Source organism: Acartia tonsa, chromosome 15, assembly GCF_053477335.1.
Source record: "Acartia tonsa isolate MP-2025a chromosome 15, ASM5347733v1, whole genome shotgun sequence".
Classification (NCBI taxonomy): Eukaryota; Metazoa; Arthropoda; class Copepoda; order Calanoida; family Acartiidae; genus Acartia; species Acartia tonsa.
Genome location: NC_137274.1, coordinates 1,622,238 through 1,640,600, shown reverse-complemented (window position 1 = coordinate 1,640,600; position 18,363 = coordinate 1,622,238). Strand labels below are relative to the sequence as shown.

The following is an 18,363-nucleotide window of genomic DNA, read 5'->3' as shown; positions in this document are numbered from 1 at the left end:
TTTAACCTAGTTTATTATTTATTTATTAATTTTGGAGGGGGTCATTTTTTTCTATGGGCGATTTCTCTTGGGAGGGTTGTGGTACCAGGACCTATGAGAAGCTACCCTGTTAAGGAGAACCCGATAGGTTCAGCGGTTAGCGAGATCCTTTGGTACAAACAAACAAATGCACAGACAGACAAACAGACATTAGGATTGATAGTGTAGAAAGTGATTCAATGAATTAAAAATTACATTTAATTTTTAATTTTAATAGCTAAATATCCATGTCCTTCTGTATCTTTATTAGTAGCGAAGCTACTCTATATTTCCATACGTCTGTCTGTCTGTCCGTTTCTCCATAAGATAAGAATAAGGGAAAACATGATAATCTTGACTCCTATTAAATATAGAATGTTGAAACTTTTTTACATCATTAATTTTATTTTGGTAGCAAAGCTACTCCACTATTACAAATGAATGTATGTCCATCTATCTGTTTAGAAAAACATGAACAATATGTAAAATGAGCATCCAGTATATAATATACTTTGTCTATCAGTAATGCTTTAATTTGATTTAATTTATAAAAATTATTTACTCAGTTGCTATTTTACATAGATGACTATTTTTTTGGGGGGTAATAATTTTCCTCATCAATGAGCATCTACTCTACAGCGTATATTGTCTGTCAGTCTGTCTGTTATGCTCTAAAATATATGAATTTTCTAAAGGGAAAATGTGTTTTTCTTTTTTGCTATTCAAGACATTTATAAGAGATATAAGAATTGTTTCATATTTTTTTTCATGATTTCACATCTGCTATTTGAATTACTTAGTATGTTGGTATGTTGCTTTGGATGTTTGTCATCTTTGTTAAAAAATATATGAATGTCATAAAAATAATTAGCAATATTAATATTGAAAAAAAACATAAAAATACATTAAAATAAAAATTTCAATTTCTGAATTTAATATTTTCAGATAGATAATGAATTGAATGAGAAATATTTGAAAATGAGTGCTGCTATTAGGGAAGTGACAATGGAGTTAAATGAAAGATTGGATGAGAATTCTCTACAGGTACACTCCAAAAAACTCTCATGCTCATATTAGAAACTTTAGCATGCAGGGTATTGTATATTTTTTTCAGTTGAATATCAAAGTTCAATACAATATTTCATGGATTTGTAGATGAAAGTGTTTTCTTTAAAATTTTTCCTCTAAATTTACAATCTGCCTAATCATTTTAGACAAATTTAACAACTTTAAAAAAAATGTTTTCATTACTTTGTATTAGCCTCCATTTTTACAGACACTTTGTTATTCAAAACTTAATTTAGAAAATTTATTATTAGAAAATTGCCATTGTTGCTTAAAGTTGTAAAATTCAAAATAACTAAAAACAAAAGTTTATTATATATTTTTTTTTTCTTCAGAAAATGTTCTTAGATCATTTAATATCAACAAACAAAGGAGAAAACTCACCACATAAGTTGGTATTATCAAACAAAGGAAAAGACTCACCACATAAGTTGGTATTATCAAATCAAAGAAAAGACTCACCACATAAGTTAGTATTATCAAACAAAAGAAAAGACTCGCCACATAAGTTGGTATTATCAAATCAAAGAAAAAACTCACCACATAAGTTAGTATTATCAAACAAAAGAAAAGACTCACCACATAAGTTGGTATTATCAAACAAAGGAGAAGACTCACCACATGAGTTAGTATTATCAAACAAAGGAAAAGACTCACCACATAAGTTGGTATTATCAAACCCTGCAGAAGACTCACCACATAAGTTGGTATTATCAAACCAATTAGAAAATCAAGTTGAATGTGTACAGGTATACTATTCATACTGTAAATTATTTTTTTGTATTCTATTTGTAAAATATATTTTTATGATTTAAATCATTTTAGATAAAAGACGGATACTTCACAAAAAGATATCCAAGGTAAACATTCTATAAACTATAAAAAAAAACGTTTTAAGGTGTGATTATTATGATTCAGTTTTTTTAAGGTAAAGCTTTCTTCTCTTTCTTACAATTTTGTTTAGAGTTTTACAATTTTATAAATTTATATTCAGAATATTTCGCTCTGACACTCTGCAAGTGTTCATGTTTGTTTGTCCTACCTTTTAAGAGCTTCAATTTTATGAATGTTGTTATCCTTTTTCATTAAACTATGCCTTTTAATTAAGTATCATTTTTTAAAAGTAATAATTTTTATCTATTTTTAGTTTGGTAAAACTCTGGGAGTTGTTAACTTTGGCAAATTGTGTGTTCTTGGTTCTTGATGTTTGTTTGCCTGCCTGGGATTTTACCAGTGACATCTTTGTTACCACCAATTACTGGATCAAATCTAGTTTTGATTGGGTAAGGAAATTTCCATTAATATAATTTTAATCTAAGAAAATAAGAAAATGTTTATAAATGTCTCCATGTTATGATTATTTTATTTGTATTGCAAATTTAGATTTCATAGTTTGTTTGTTTTAGAATGAATATGTAAAGTATACTCAGCAAACAGGAAACAATCAAATAAATTTATTTTATTTTTCAGTCTAATATATCAGTTTAAGAAAAGTAGCTACTCTAAAAATATTCTCCAACTGATTTTAAGTGTTTGCAACATGCTAAAACATCTCTTTAATTTCCTGAAAATTTCCCTTTAAAGTGTCCAAAATTGTGAAAAATGAAACCAAACTATTTTCCTTTTAATAGTACAGAATCTGATTAAAATTAATGTCTTTCTTCAATCGGCTGATTATGATATTTTTCTATGATGTAGAAGGGGAAATGAGTTGGTCAGTTAAAGGAACCCTGCAAGAAAAAACCTGCCACGAGTAAACCCATTACCCAAAATTTGAAGCCTCCAGCTTCAATAACAAAAAAGTTACAGACATTTCAAAATGATTATTTTAGTACAATGAAAATTTTGAAAGTTTTTCATTGCTAATAATAAAATTTTCATTATTAGAATACATTGTCTGGAAGCAAAATTAATAGCTTATTTTTGTAAAAAACTTAGACATTTTTACAATAAAAACAACCCTTTTAAAGTCAAAATGTCTTTTAAAAATTCGGTTTAAATTGCGTTTGAAAGCGTAAAATAATAGCGGGAAAAAATTAAACTAATGTAAGTAATACAGATGCTCAGCTGTGATTTGTTGTTCAGCAAACTCAGACTTCTGATTGGCTGGGCATTCTCATGCTACAGTACTCTCAATACAACGCCAAATAAACTGAATTTTTAAAAATGATTTTGACTAAAAAGAAAGGTGTTTTTATTGTAAAAATGTTATCAGTTACTGGCATCCTAAGTTTCTGCCAAAAATAAGCTTATAATTTTCAATTTAAAAACTTTCAAAATTTTCATGTCTATAACTTTTTTGTTTTTGAAGCTGGAGGCTTTAAATTTTTTGTATTGGGTCTACTCGTGGCAGTCTTTCAGCAGTTAAAGCGGTTTATTTCTTGCATGGTTCCTTTAATATGCTGTAGATAAGAACCAACAATTTCTGAAACAATTAGAATCTATAGAAAAATAAACTACCATATAAAGTACTAGCTGATGCGCCCCTAGTGTCTTGTGACCTTGTCTTTAAAGGGGCAGGAAGGTGGCAGAAAAGTAGCCACAAACCTTTCCAAGGATAAATCTAAAAATAAAATAGCCTAAAACCATCATTGAACCTATGTGAATCTTCCCTAAAATGGAGAACTAAATCTTTTCAGCTGACAAAGATATTTTAATCTACAGACATAAGAAACAAATCACTTTATATCATAGGATTAACGGCTTCACACCTAGCTTTTTCCATAAGAATTTAAGGATTTCTACTGTTTTTAGTAGCTAAAAAAACTGATACCAGTCTTCAATTTTACTGTACACTTTAGTTAGAATTTTGATCATTTTTTATCAAAATTTACAATCCATACTTAAAGGTCAATACAAAATGAATAATCTAATAAAAAATTTGACTTGAAAACCCTTAAAATATCAATATATATGATTTGTTTAATTGACATGCAGGAGTTGCAAACTACACATCCAATTATATAAAGTTTGGAAAAGAACAGGCAAATTCAATTGGATTTATTGGCTCAGGTTCTCATTTCAATTTATTTGCTGGTTACAAAGTTTTTTTTATTTAATCAAACCTTGCAAGCAATTATTTGTTTGTGTACTAATGTAATTTTTTTTTTAGTTTTCATATTAGTTCTGCCAAGTATTTCACTGATACTTGATCTGTTATTAAAGAAAAATTGGAATTGGAAAAAAATCTTGTTGGCATTTTGTTATCAGCCTGTAATGGTTTACAAGGTATTCACAATTTTGTAATTTTCTAACTAAATGTTGAAGTCATCATTAAAATCTGTATAATTATCCAAACTAATTGGATTCAATTATTTTTTATTTTTCTATGTTCATTTCTTTGAAAGATAGGGGGATGAAAAAAAAACTGCATTTTCATATTTTCTTATTTAATTTTTTTTGGGTATAGTCCCTTTTGTGACAATGCCTCTTAAAGTGATCGCGAAGCAAGTTATAAAAATTTGATATATATTTAGAATTACTTAGTTATTTAGAATTATGACAAAAATTTTGCAATATTTGATATAAAAAGTGCCTGAAAACTTCTATTTTTAAATTTGCTACAGTACTCCAAAAATGCATTTACATTATACTTAACTCCATCTGTGTTAAGAGAAATGCCAACAAATCTAAAAGTTTGTTTAGCACACAATTGAGTCAATGAATTTTTGTGGTACTGTAGCAAATTTTAAAAGTTTTCAGGCACTTTTTATATCAAATATAGCAAAATTTTTGTCATAATTCTAAATAACTAAGTAATTCCAAATATATATCAAATTTTTAGAGCTTGCTTCGTGATCACTTTAAGCGGTGTTGCGTCATATTTTAACAGTAGCTTTTGATAGGATATTTTAGGTTAGGTTAGGTTAAGTTGGTTTATTTGATTGCCCCGCAGGGTTATGCAATTGGCTCTTCAGGGTTAGAGCCCCCCACAGGGGCTAGAAAGAGGGAAAAATTACTGTGAAAATACAATGAAAGGCCTTTTAAGAGGCGTTGTTACAAAAGTATTTACAAATTTTACTGAATTTTAATTGGAATTTTTTTTAATTGTTATAAAAGATTTTTTAAAATTTTCATTGAATTGTAAACTATCAGCCCTTTTTTTTATGTGAATGACAATTTTTTATCATGGCTTTATCTAAAGCAAACAAATGACCACCCTCACATGACTCAACCCTAATACTTATCTATTATCTAATTTTAGAAATTTGATTATCAATTAAACAACAATTGTTTAAGTTTAACAATTGTCTAAAAACAAAATTCTCAAATAAACACAACCTTTATAATTTTTAAGGGATTACAATGTTTTATGAATCCACATTATGATAAAAAGAAGAAAGAATATCAAAGAGATAAGGTAAAAATGTTCAGCATGACGTCAGTAAAAGTCAGTGGAAAAGCCATTTTTAACAAGGAAACAAGAGTCTAGCTCTATCTTTGAAGTATTTTGTTTGAAAAATGTTAATTTTGATAAAAAGATCAAAATATTTTGCTTCATACCTTTAAGCATAAAATGAAATGAAATTAAGAAATATTTTGGTAAGCTCCAGAGGAACCAGGTACCCCCTATACTCACCATTTTTATGGAGGATTTTATTCACTCTATTATCTATTTGGGAAGAGTGTGAATTTTTTCTAAAATTGTTTTGAATCTTATTAATTAACATTTGTATTGCAGTTGTATGAGATATGTGTTGAATCCACATTACAACTTTTTCTTCAGACTGGTATCATTCTCTTCAAGATTTTCTTAACATCTCCAGGCTCTTATGAATTCCTGGATGACAGCAGTTATTATCTGGACTTAGTCAGCATCATGACATCCACATTTACAATAATCTGGGGGCTCAGCAGTTTCAAAATAAATGTGACTCAGACAGAACAAAAGATTTGTGACAAATTTGTTCTGATGGTTAGGAGTTCTGTGGATATTATTGCAAGGTTAAAACATTTAACTCTAAATGCTAATGGGGGGGGGGGGGAAAGAAGTAAATGAAGCCTGCAGGAAATACACTGCCTTAACTACTGAGAGTATATCACAAGTTTATCCAATGATTTGATTTTGTGTGGTAAAATAATAGGGATATTACTGTTTCAAAAAGATAAATAACACTAAATATTTTTTTGTAATTTGAAACTTCAAAAAGTAGAGGCTTTTTCTTTAAAAATACTTGTTTTAGGTAAAGAAGAGGGGAAAGGAAAAGGGGTATGTCAAATCCTTAAGATAAGAATTAAAGTTTATTTTGGTTAGATTTAACTATTTTTCTAATCAAATTCTAGGCTCAAAGTTTAAAATAATTGCAATTTAATTACTATTAATATTTTTTTATTGATATAGGTTGGCCACATTAGTGAGCATCATAGTTTTCAGCCTTAGCTGGAAATTTGGGGTATTCATTGTAACTACTTCTATGTGCTTGATTGTGTTCATCATTCCTTTACTGGCCTCATTGTACAATAGAAAACAAGAATGTAATGACAACCTTGCTGACCGTTCTTTTCTGTTTATACCTGTACCTTCTTTTCACCAAAATGATTTTTTGGATAAAAATTTTGTAGAAAATTGTCAGAAGTCCAGAATAAAAAACAAAGTAATTGTATGCATTCTGATTGTATTGGTTGTTCTACTGCAATATCTGATTACAAAAGAAGTCATTCCATTTATTCCACCAGACTTGTGGTAAGTAACTAATTTAAAATTTCCACTGATAAACTCTGTATTTAATTTAACTCTTATCATATGTGGTCCATACATGATTTTAGTGTGCTTTCTGCTTATGATTTATTTATAATTGACTATAATAACCAGCATAAAGGACAAAATGTTTATTTCTGAAAAAGTTTTTGCTAGCTATTCTCAGTTAGAAATTAATAATTAAAATTGTTAGGTGGAACTGTGCAGTTAGAGCCAGAAAGTTACAGGATCTTCAAGAAATTATGTGGATGACAATTATTACATGTCTTGTCATATCAAATATTGAAATATTTCAATATTTAAAATTCAAGACATGTTGGGTCAATTTCTTGTTTCTTGAAAAAAATAAGATCACTCCAGAACCAGTTGAAAACACTACAGGTTAGTCAAGAAATCGTTTTTCTCTTGAACTGGAAGAACTCATAAACTAGCCAAGGACAGTGAGAGGGGGAAGGGTAGTATTGCCCATATAAATTAAGGTGTGCAGAATTTTTTTCAAAATCATAAAAAATATGCATAAAAAATAAAATACTATGTAATTTAGGAATAAATTAATTTCCCTGATATCTTTTTAGATGGAAATATTGGTGAAACTTTTGGAAAGAAAAATTTTAAAAGGTATTTATTCATTTTTAACAAATCATTAAAAAATAATACATAAATATATTTTTTTAAACACCCTAACCAGACTAATTTTGAAGATATCATTGCTAGAAGTTGCACTGATGTACTAAGGTGTTTTTATTAACTTCCAGGAAGTAAGGGAGGGGACAATGGATCGAATATTCAATTTTTAAGAGTTTCAGACTTTGGGTACTGGCTTAAAGGGAATGTGCTTGTGCATCAATGCCCCGCTAACTAGCTGAGTTAGATTTGAATATGCAGACAGAAAAATATTAATGGCTGGTTTAAACAAATATTTTTTCCCAAGAAAATGTCAATTTATGTATAGAAACTCTACTGTGATATTTATGTGTTAAATAATCTAAGAACTGCTTGAATTTAGGGGTCAGTTAAAAATATATGAAAGGGTTTACATAGCTCAAAACAAGATTTTTCTAGTGATTAATTACAGAATGTTTACTACATTGTGAAGTATTGATAATTTAATTTTCAAGTAAATGATTTTTTTTCTTAGAACCAATTTTGTTTTAAATTAGATTACCATGATCCCTATACAATTTTGGTAAAATTTTCTTGATAAATCTGGTTTTCATTGCTTTTCAGCGAACCCTCTTAAATTGAATTAATTGCCCATTGTCCCCTCCCTTACTCCCTGATTAACTTCACTATTTGGAATTAGATTTAATCTATATTTCAGATTGTCTTTAAATAGAAGTATTATTGATTTTTCTGCAGGTAGGATTTAAACAATAAGATATTCTGAAAATAATTTTATATTCTATATTCATAACAGCAGTTTACAGTAAGAATGTTAATTATGTTGACATAGTCTTAGATTTTAATTCAAGCCTATTTTGATATATACAAATTTGGTTTGCTGTCAACAAGAAATTTATATGTATTGTAAAATGAATTAAACTTGCTAATTGCTCATGGCTAGCTTCACAGTGGCAAAGAATATGTAATTCAACATATTACCCTGTTTAGGCCTTGTTCTTCTTGGTTTCTTTGTCACAGCTTTTGTGCTGTCAACGTTGGAAACTTCAAAGAAAACAGGATTTGTTCAAGTCCAAGAAAACATGAATAGAACAGAAAATACCCTTCTAATTGAAAATATTGAAAAATCAATTAAAAGGTATCTATTGCTTAATAAACTAGTATTTTCAGGTTTTTTTTCTCAGTTATAATTTGTGGTTCCTATCCTTATAATAAAGTAAAAGGATGTTTATCTGTGTGTTTGTACCAAAGGATCTCACTAACCGCTGAACCACTTGGGTTCTCCTTAACAGGGTAGCTTCTCATAGGTCCCAGGAAGGTTTATAACTATTTTGGGGGAGGTTACCACTACCCTCCCAAGAGAAATCGCTCTTAGAAAAAATTTTCCCTTCAAAATTTTTAAAACTAAAATCTTAAATGTGGGGGGGAGGGGTTGCCCCCCCCCCAAAAAAAAATGTTTTTTTCTTTTTCTTTAAAAATCTAAAATAATAAAATGGGTTATCAAATTCCACTCTCCTGTCTTCAAGTGCCTCAAGAATTTTTAAAAACAAACAACATAGAATTATAAAGTTACTTGATATAAAATAATAAAAGAATATTTGGATCAAAGGATTTTTTAGTCTTTGATAATTTCTAAAACATATAGACTGAAATCGTGAATACAGGATATTTTTAGACTTATAAGAAACTTGTATCAAATCAAATATTTAGAAATGAGAGTGCATGTGATCTTCTGAAAAAATCATCAGATTCACTAGGAAAGTATATTTATTTATAGACTTATAAAAATGAGTATTTGTTTCTAAAAAATTTTTTGTTGATATTGTGAACCTTATAAACTAATATATCTTTTATTGTTTTAGCCAAAGTTATATTAAACGAGTTGGTTAAAACAAAGATAATAAAAATATTTTAAAAATGGCATTTCACTTTTAATTTTACAACACTTGCCCTTTTCAGTCTAAATACACCCCCCTCCCCCCATCCAGAAAATTATACTTTATTGTATTTGTTGTTTTAAATTTAATGTGGGAAAGCACCTTCATTTGGTTTTAAAATTTATATTTGTCAAGTAATAATGACTAGATTTATAGATGTCTTTAGGTAAATAAATTGAAATAGCAACTTTGTGAGAAATGTTAAATACATTATAATGCCTTTTATATTTTCATGTCATTATTAAATACTTTTCCAAATTATTTATATAAAAATACTTATCTCATTAGTTGTGTCTGCACTCCATCAAATTATCAACAGTAGCTTCAGTAGCTTAGGTTAAAATCATTTTTATAAAAGCAGAAAAATAATCTATGATTACAGTTTTGTTTCTCTAAAACGGCAATTCTATCTTCAACTCTCTTTATGAAGATATCATCTTAGCCAATATTATTAAGTAACATTGACTTCTTTTCTATTCAGATAAGAAAAATAGCTTAAATTGTTTATTGATTTATTTCAAAATTTATTGTCACCCTTAATCCTCAAAGATTTATGTAAAAAAGTAATGGAAGATTACAGAAACATAGCCCTTCCAGTTTTATCTCTCTTGAAAGAGGAATGGTGTATTACAAAAATCATATTGGCCATAATGATATCATTACCAAGAAAGGGTAAAACGGAATGGTGGATTACAAAAATATTATTGGCCAAGAGGATTTCAATATGGAGAGGAGAAATGGGACCATGCATAACTCTTTTTACAGGGACAAAAATTTAATCAAATTTCTACTCTTTAAAAAGTAATTTCAACCTCCAAACTGTCCTACAGACCCACATAGGGACCCCACATTGGAACCTGATACCAAATTGGAACTTGCTAATAGAATTGTTTCTTGGTGCAGGCCTAAACATAAAATGTGGATTAAAACAGAGTAAGATTCTTTTTTTATTTTAAATTTAGCTTTAAATTTAATATCCAATAAAGGTATAGTCTTTTATCTTTTGAATTTTTTAGGGACAATGTGAAAATTTATACAGCTATACATACATCAATAGATGTATGTAAAAAAATTCCAAATTGTAGCAATGTTCCCTCTGTTTTGACAGGTAAAAGTAAATTTCAATATTTTAATTATTTATCTAATGTTGAAGTTCATCAGTGAAAATAAATCAAATATTTTCTTTAAAAAGCACAAAAAATATGACCACTTTTATTTTAACTTTAGATTAAAGGCTTTAATAGATAGAGTAGAGATATCAGGGGGCCATTCAATGCAACTCACCAACCATGGCCAATAAATTTCTAGATGGGAAATTGACTGTTAATATTAAAAAAAGAAAAAAAATTTGAGGGAAATGATAAACTCCCTTACCTACACCATTAAATGTTAATGATAAAATGACAAATATTTGATTGGCTAATATTTTTGTAAAATCAAAACATTTCTATTGTTTCTATTAAGTTTATTGTAGGAAATGTCTTTCCTTAAACTCTCCAAAATTATACAGGGTGTCCCTCGGAAACTGGTTTTTTTTAAAAATGTTCATTACTCCCTTAATATTTGACCTATCTTATTTGGCAGCCTACTCCAGAAAATATAACAACTGGCATTGAAGTCTAACAAAAAAAAATATTTAGGTTCTTGTGTGCATTTGAAGCGAGCTACTCATAAAAAAATTACAAAAAAGACCAATTTATTTATATTGTTAAATATTGCTCACTTATATTACACCTCAGATTCCTCAATATTGGGAACTTTTTGTTTGCCATGTAAAACCGGATCTATTGCTGTGGATTGAAAGTCTGTGTCACCAGCTCATCCTAAAGTTCACAAAGCAAATTTTTTCTTGTGAGTTAGTCTAAATTCAATAAAATCAACCTTATATGTAATACCTCGTAGATTGCAGATTTTTTTTCATTATACCATAAAATGGTCAGTAGTAGGCCGCAAATCCTTTTTATTTTACTAAGGTAGCTCAAATATTAATGGAGTAATGAACATTTAAAAAAAACAGTTTCCGAGGGACACCCTGTATAAACTTCTGTATTTTAGAGGCTTGCAAAAAATATTTCTCAGCATGTATCGAATTATTAAATACTGTGACATCAGTTTATAAAGAAGATATAAATATACAAGATGAAAAAGGTAAAAACAAAGATAATATAATTTTCATAGACAAGACTCATTTTTTATGTATGTTTTCATAATCAGGAAGAACACCTCTTATAAAAGCTGGTGGTGATTCTCGTTTTGTCTTGATAATCACAAAGTCTGATGGTGATTTTGGACAAAGTCAATGTGAAGGTTAGAATATTTTGTTATGTTATTTAATTTGCATTCAAAAAACAAATATGAGAGAAACAATTTTCAAGATTTTAAAGCAAATTTTTATTATAAAATTTTATCTTTAAGCATTAGAAATAAAGTACATACGTTAAAGTGTAAGATAGAGGGCTATGATTAGAAGACTCTATACATATTGGTATGACACATAACTGAGAGTTTAAATTTTTTAAATATCTCCATCCTGTATTTTTCTATATTCCTTCTGGTTGTGTCAGAAAAATGGAAAACACAGTTTTATTTGAAACACTCTTTATAATAATTATAAAGGAAAATTAAAATTTTTTAAGAATCTCCCCTGTGCCTGGAGAGAAAAGTCCCTAGATTCTAGGAGTGAAGCCACTAGTACATTAATAAAGAAATACTTTGTCAACAAGAGAGTGCCTAATTGTCCTAGAAATCAAATTGAAAATATAATAACAGCAAAAATATCATAGTGGAGAAAAATATCAAATTTTTTAAAACTAACTAATATGAATTTTATGCATAAATTTTTTTAAGTAATCATACTCCTATCTTTTAATAGGTATGATAGAGTACATTTGAATTATCAATAAAAGTTTTATTGTATAAATTCAATAAATAACGTACTATACTATGAACTATAGATCTTTTAATTTGATAAAAAAATACTTTTTATTTCTATCCATATATTTTAGTATCTTTGAACTACAGAATATATAATATCTTTATATTTAGAAGGAAGGACCAGTCTTATGATGGCATCAAAGAGTGGAAGTACAGATACAGTGAAGATACTTCTAGAAGATGGAGCTGATGTCAACTCTATGGATAATAGTGGTACCTAAATATTTGTGTCTTTAGTATAATATTTTATCAACAATTCTGTTTATCTATCAATCTATCTACCTAAATATGTACCTCACAACATTCATCTTTCCATCTATCTTTATATCCTGTTTCTAGATATCTACTTATCTTAAATATATCTAGCTCTAAACACCTCTAACTGTATGTCTATATAGTCATATCTAGGAGAGACCAGTCTTATGTATGCAGCACAGTATGGAAACATAGATACAGTGAAGATACTTCTAGAACATGGAGCTAATGTCAACATTAAAGAAATTAAATTTGGTTAGTTACATTATATATACCACTAGCAGCTTCGCCCCTAGCCTCTAGGGGCTTTGCCCCAAGTGGTATAATTACATCTTTTATTACCTGAAGATCCCCAACTCCACCACTATTTTAAGTAATTAAAAAAAAAGGCAGGGAAATTTTTTTGTTTTTGGGGAGGTTGGGGGTGTCCCACCCCCTAAGAAAATAGCCTAAAACCACCACAGGAAGAGTAGAATCTGATCGGTTCAGTGGTTACCAAGATCTTAAGGGACAGATAGACAGACAGACGGACAGACAGACGGTCAGACAGACAGACAGACAGACAGACAGACAGACAGACAGACAGATGGACAGACAGACGGACAGACAGACGGACAGACAGACGGACAGACAGACGGACAGACGGACGGATAGTCAGACGGACAGACAGACGGACAGACAGATGGACAGACAGACGGACAGACAGACAGACAGACAGACGGATAGACAGACGGACGGACAGACAGACAGAGAGACATCATTCTACTTTGTATTATAGTTAATAGCAGCTTTGCCCCTAAAGACTTATAGTGGAACTTTAAATATTTTTTTTAATCTTAAATATCTAATTTGAGAAATAATTTGTCTATGTTGCGTTCAAGTCTCTGCAATTTTTCGATGTTTTTGTGATTTCTCTTGGAAATGTGATGTACCCCCCCCCCCAAAAAAAAAAAAATACTTATAAACCTTAATGGACCTTGAGAATCTACCCTGTAAAGGAGAAACCGATCAGTTCAGTGGTTAGTGAGATCCTTTGATTTAAACAGACAAACAAACACACACACACACACATCTTTTTACTTTTATATATCACTAGCAGCTTCACCCCTAGCCTCTAGGGGATTTGCAACAAGAGGTAATTAAAAAAAAGTGTCCCACCACCCAAGAAAATAGCCTAAAACCACCACAGGACCAGTATATATATTCCCTATATGTACAAAATTTAATTAAATATTCCTTATCTATCTTTTCTACACAATATTTATATATCAATCTACCTCTATACCTCTCTCTATCTGTTTCTATAACTTTACTATGAATTATAAAATATTTAGAGTACATAATACATTTATGTATAGGATGGACCAGTCTTATGTATGCAGCAGTGAAGGAACACATAGATACTGTGAAGATACTTCTAGAACATGAAGCTGATGTCAACATTAAAAACAATTATGGTTAGTAAAAATAATATTATGCAGCATTTATAACTTTAATATTTTTATCTACACAATCTCTGTGTTTCTAAAACAATGAACTATAAAGAATAAATAAAGTATCTAATATAGTGATATCTAGGATACAACAGTTTTATGTTGGCAGCAGTGGGTGGAAACACAGATGCAGTGAAGATACTTCTAGAACATGGAGCTGATGCCAACTCTAAAAATAATGATGGTTAGTTACATGATATTATTACACTATATTTAATTAGTGTATCTTTAGTTTATTCTATCTATTTATCATTCTGCATATATATAACTAGAATATAAAATGTGACTATTATATTATATCTAGGAAAGACATGTCTTATGTATGCAGCAGAGAGTGGAAACATTGATACAGTGAAGATACTTTTAGAAAATAAAGCTGATGTCAACGCTAAAGATAATGATGGTTAGTTGTAATACTATAATATTTAATCTATCTTTACTCCACAGTATTTATCAATCAATCTACATATATACCTCTCTCTGTGTGTCTATAAATATACTATGAACTATAGAATATATAAGGTAACTATTATATTATATCTAGGAAAGACCAGTCTTATGTATGCAGCAGGGTTGTACTGGTATAAAAGAAACCCAAAAACAGTCAGACTACTTCTAGAACATGGAGCTGATGTCAACACTAAAGACAATGATGGTTAGTTATACTATAATATTTATTCTATTTTTACTCCACAATATTTATTACTCTACCTATTTGTCTATCTACCTCTATAGCTCTCTCTCTCTCTCTGTTTCAATAAATATACTATGAACTATAGAATATATAAGGTAACTATTATATTATATCTAGGAAAGACCAGTCTTATGTATGCAGCAGGGTTGTACAATACAGATACAGAAACAACCAGGATATTTCTAGAACATGGAGCTGATGTCAACTCTAAAGACAATTCTGGTTAGTTATACTACAATATTTAATCTATCTTTACTCCACAATATTTATCACTCTACCTATTTGTCTATCTACCTCTATACCTCTCTCTATCTCTGTGTCTATAACTATACTATGAATTAACTATTATAGAATATATTAGGTATATTATATCTAGATTTTTTTCTGTTAGCTTGTAGATTTTTCATCAATATCCTATAAAACTGTAGGTAGTAGGCTGCCAAATCCTTTTTATTTTAGAATTTTTGTACACCCTTTAGCTCAAATATTCAGAGAGCAATAAGCATTAAAAATAATTTGGGAGGGTAACCCTGTATGTGGAATATAGCTACAGAAAGTTTGTCTTGCTAATTTTCTGTTTATTAATTAATCAACAATTATCATAGGTTATACAGTTCTGGATAGTGTTCTTCAAAATATCTCTGAATACTCTAAAGATTATGGTAAGCCAATTTTAATTTGTTTAAAGTATATTTATTCAAAGATTTTTTTTCATTGGTGAGGAGGTGAAAGGCAAGGACATTGAGGCTTTTTTTGAGAAGGGAGGGGGTGTAAATTATCATGATTGTTTCTAATTTTTAATAATCTGTATAATAATCATAGGAAATGAATATTATGAAAGTAAATTAGAAGAATGGAGAAAAATAGCTGAAATACTAACAAAACATGGTAAGCCCATTGAATTTTTTTTGGCTTTTAAAGAATTCTTTCTTTTTGTCACTTTGAGTTAGCTGTAACAAACAACATAATTGATTTTTTTAAAAATATTTTATGATTTTTTTGGGCATTGCTTTTTTAGAATGACCTTTGTTTCTGGTCTCCAAAATATTATTTTAGATTTATTTTGCTTGTTAGCTAGTGAATCTTTTTATAAGACTGGCAAAGATATTTATCTATTTAAAAGTAGATTATCTTTACCCTCTTAAAGGAAATTTAGGGGGCGTAGCTGCTAATCCTTATATAAAAGTAAGAGGATATCCATCTGCCCATGAGTACTGAAGGATCTCAATATATAAAATGATATAATTGTTCATTACAGTGTAGGTCTTGGGAAGGTTTTTAACAATTTTTGGGAGGAGTTTTAAATATAAAAATAATAGGATCTGTATATTTCTGTGTGGATGTACCAAAGGATCTTGCTAACTGCTGAATCAATATGTTTCTCCTTTACAGTGCAGCTTTACATATGTCCTGGGAAAGTTTATAACTATTTTGGAGAAGGGTATAACCACCCTCCAAAGAGAATTCAACCTTAGAAAAAAAATATATCTCCTCAAAATTATTTTAGATTTTTTATGATAATCTTTCTTAATAATTATAATTGAAAGTGGTAGAGGGTTGACTTCCCCCCCCCCCCCCCTAAATGCTCCTAGAGGTCTCCTAGCCACTAATACTATTACTAATAAGTTTAAAAACAAATACATATAACAAATTTTAAGAATGAAATATTTATTCAGGTGCTAAGAAAGGAAGTGAGATTGAGTAAAGGTAAAACATTTCATTAAATTAATATGAAAAGGTTTAAATACATCAAAAGTTTCATAAGAGATAGGCATACCTATGTTCGATTGGGTATAAACATATATTTCATTTATTTAAAGTAAACATGGATGACAACATCCATAAAAAAGCTGGTAGGAAAAATGAACATTAACACATGTAGAGTGTCAGAACTGAATAAGCCAAATATAAGTACAATAAATGTTGTTGCAAAACTGTTTAAAAATAAGATCAATATGATAAAAAAGCTAAAAAATGAATGTTTTAATTGGATGTACGGGCTTTCTAGTAATGATTTTAGAGTTGTCACGCTTCCTAAATCATACATAAATCATCATGCAAAGTTTGAAATAAATAGGACAACTCTAATATGTCTAAATTAACAAAAAATTGCCATCTATCTGATTATACACAGGAATCAAAAGGGATAAGCCAATGGCTGTTAAATCAATGTACATTCCTAGTGATTATACACAAAATTAGCCCTTCTGTACATGAAAATTAATGGTTGAAACATTTGAACAGTTAACTTACTGAATCAACCAATTAAAATTAACTAAAGTCCCCAAAGTTTTTAAGCCAACGAAAAAGAAAACTTTATTATAAAACTTTGGGGACTAGTGTAATAAACAGCCCATTGTTCCCTCTCTTTCTGTATTATAAATCTAGCATCTGATATTGATTCTAATATTAATTTTAATTTCAGAACAGAGTTGCTTTGGATGAACGATTGATTGATTGATTATTACTTATATTAAGAATCAATTATGTTAATTGCTATGAAATGTTCTTAATGCATATAAAGAGCTTTTATTTACAAATATTGTTATTTAATTAAATAAGTTCATTCGGGTATAGTCCCTTTCGTAACACCGCTCCTTATGGGACGATTCTTCGTATTTTTCACAGTAGCTTTTCTCCTATTTCTAGCCCCTGCGGGGGGCTCTAACCCTGCGGGGCCAATCACCTAACCCAATATAACCTAACCTAACCTAAAATAACCTATAAAAAAGCCATTTTAAAAATATGACGAATCGCCCCTTATGGGGCGATATTACGAAAGGGACTATTTCCGTTCATTCTTTTGATGTCAACATTTTTTTTCTCCAATTATGAAGCATATTTAAACATATAAATAAAAAGGATGACAACATCCATAAAAGCAAAGCTCTAAAAAATTAAACACTTCATAAGTCCCGGGAAAGTTTATAACTATTTTGAGGGAGGGTTCCATCACCCTCCTAGGAGAAATCGCCCTTAGAAAAAACCGCCCCTCCAACATTTTTTTTTTCCTTTTCAAATCTAGAATAAAATAGTTATTTCTCGCATCTTATTATAAACAGCTTTCTGCGGATATAGAATGTACAATTATATGATTAAAACCAGTTTTTTAGCCCTGAGGTTCCGAAGGCATTTTTTATATTCGTAGAAAGCTGGATATAATACAATGCTAGACATTGTTTTTTCGTATGGATGAGAACCGGTTCCTATCCACCGGATTTGAATGAATACAAGAAAATGGGTTGTCAAATTCAAATTCCCCTAGAGGCCTCAAGGGGCGTAGCCACTGGTTTTATACTATAGAAACAAGTTATTCAAAAACATTACTAACGTTAACACTTTTGATGCAGGAATAAGGTATAACCAACATTACAAGCGAAATAACTCTAAAATAATATTTGAGGGACAAATGAGAGGTTGTCAATTTTACGATGTGTTGCCCCCCAATGACAGCTGAAAACTATGTATAGGTTTCGTGTTTTTTTCTCGAATTATTTTCTTTATTGCCAATAAAAAATTCCCCCCCACCCCCAAATTTTTTTGTTAATATTTCTTCTTTAAACTCAAATTAAAAAGTGGAGGGGCGGTTAACTAATCCCCCTCCCGTCGTTAAAGTGGACCTAGAGGCCTCTAGGGGCGTAGCCACTG

General features: G+C 29.6%; 2 protein-coding genes and 1 long non-coding RNA gene across 3 annotated transcripts; all 3 read left to right on the top strand.

The window, feature by feature from the left end:
* The first annotated feature begins 1,906 nt into the window (after positions 1-1,906).
* LOC145306858 (uncharacterized) lies at positions 1,907-2,632 on the top strand. The gene is made up of 3 exons (XR_013875246.1): positions 1,907-1,943; positions 2,231-2,366; positions 2,490-2,632. It is a non-coding gene; the product is annotated as an uncharacterized LOC145306858 (long non-coding RNA).
* A 2,763-nt stretch (positions 2,633-5,395) lies between these two features.
* On the top strand, positions 5,396-9,292 carry LOC145307545 (uncharacterized). The gene is made up of 9 exons (XM_080150002.1): positions 5,396-5,443; positions 5,765-6,027; positions 6,425-6,766; positions 6,975-7,162; positions 7,357-7,399; positions 8,103-8,140; positions 8,393-8,540; positions 9,113-9,163; positions 9,265-9,292. Exons 1-9 carry the CDS (start codon positions 5,396-5,398, stop codon positions 9,290-9,292), a joined length of 1,149 nt encoding a protein of 382 aa, XP_080006128.1.
* Positions 9,293-10,126: 834 nt separating this feature from the next.
* On the top strand, positions 10,127-16,420 carry LOC145307543 (uncharacterized). The gene is made up of 13 exons (XM_080150001.1): positions 10,127-10,272; positions 10,356-10,447; positions 11,395-11,487; positions 11,554-11,646; positions 12,385-12,486; positions 12,682-12,783; positions 13,887-13,985; positions 14,107-14,205; positions 14,326-14,424; positions 14,566-14,676; positions 14,833-14,937; positions 15,321-15,377; positions 16,392-16,420. The coding sequence occupies exons 1-13, from the start codon at positions 10,256-10,258 to the stop codon at positions 16,418-16,420; spliced, it is 1,098 nt and encodes a 365-aa protein (XP_080006127.1). The 5' UTR covers positions 10,127-10,255.
* The last annotated feature ends 1,943 nt before the right edge of the window (positions 16,421-18,363 follow it).

What these genes read in the sequence shown, in the direction of transcription:
- LOC145307545 (XM_080150002.1), top strand. Translation starts at nt 5,396, where the DNA reads ATGAATCCACATTATGATAAAAAGAAGAAAGAATATCAAAGAGATAAG. An exon ending in ACCAGTTGAAAACACTACAG is followed by an intron (nt 7,163 to 7,356) that starts GTTAGTCAAGAA and finishes ATATCTTTTTAG; the next exon opens with ATGGAAATATTGGTGAAACT. An exon ending in TATTATTGATTTTTCTGCAG is followed by an intron (nt 8,141 to 8,392) that starts GTAGGATTTAAA and finishes TACCCTGTTTAG; the next exon opens with GCCTTGTTCTTCTTGGTTTC.
- LOC145307543 (XM_080150001.1), top strand. An exon ending in CAACTCTATGGATAATAGTG is followed by an intron (nt 12,487 to 12,681) that starts GTACCTAAATAT and finishes AGTCATATCTAG; the next exon opens with GAGAGACCAGTCTTATGTAT. An exon ending in CAACTCTAAAAATAATGATG is followed by an intron (nt 14,206 to 14,325) that starts GTTAGTTACATG and finishes TATTATATCTAG; the next exon opens with GAAAGACATGTCTTATGTAT.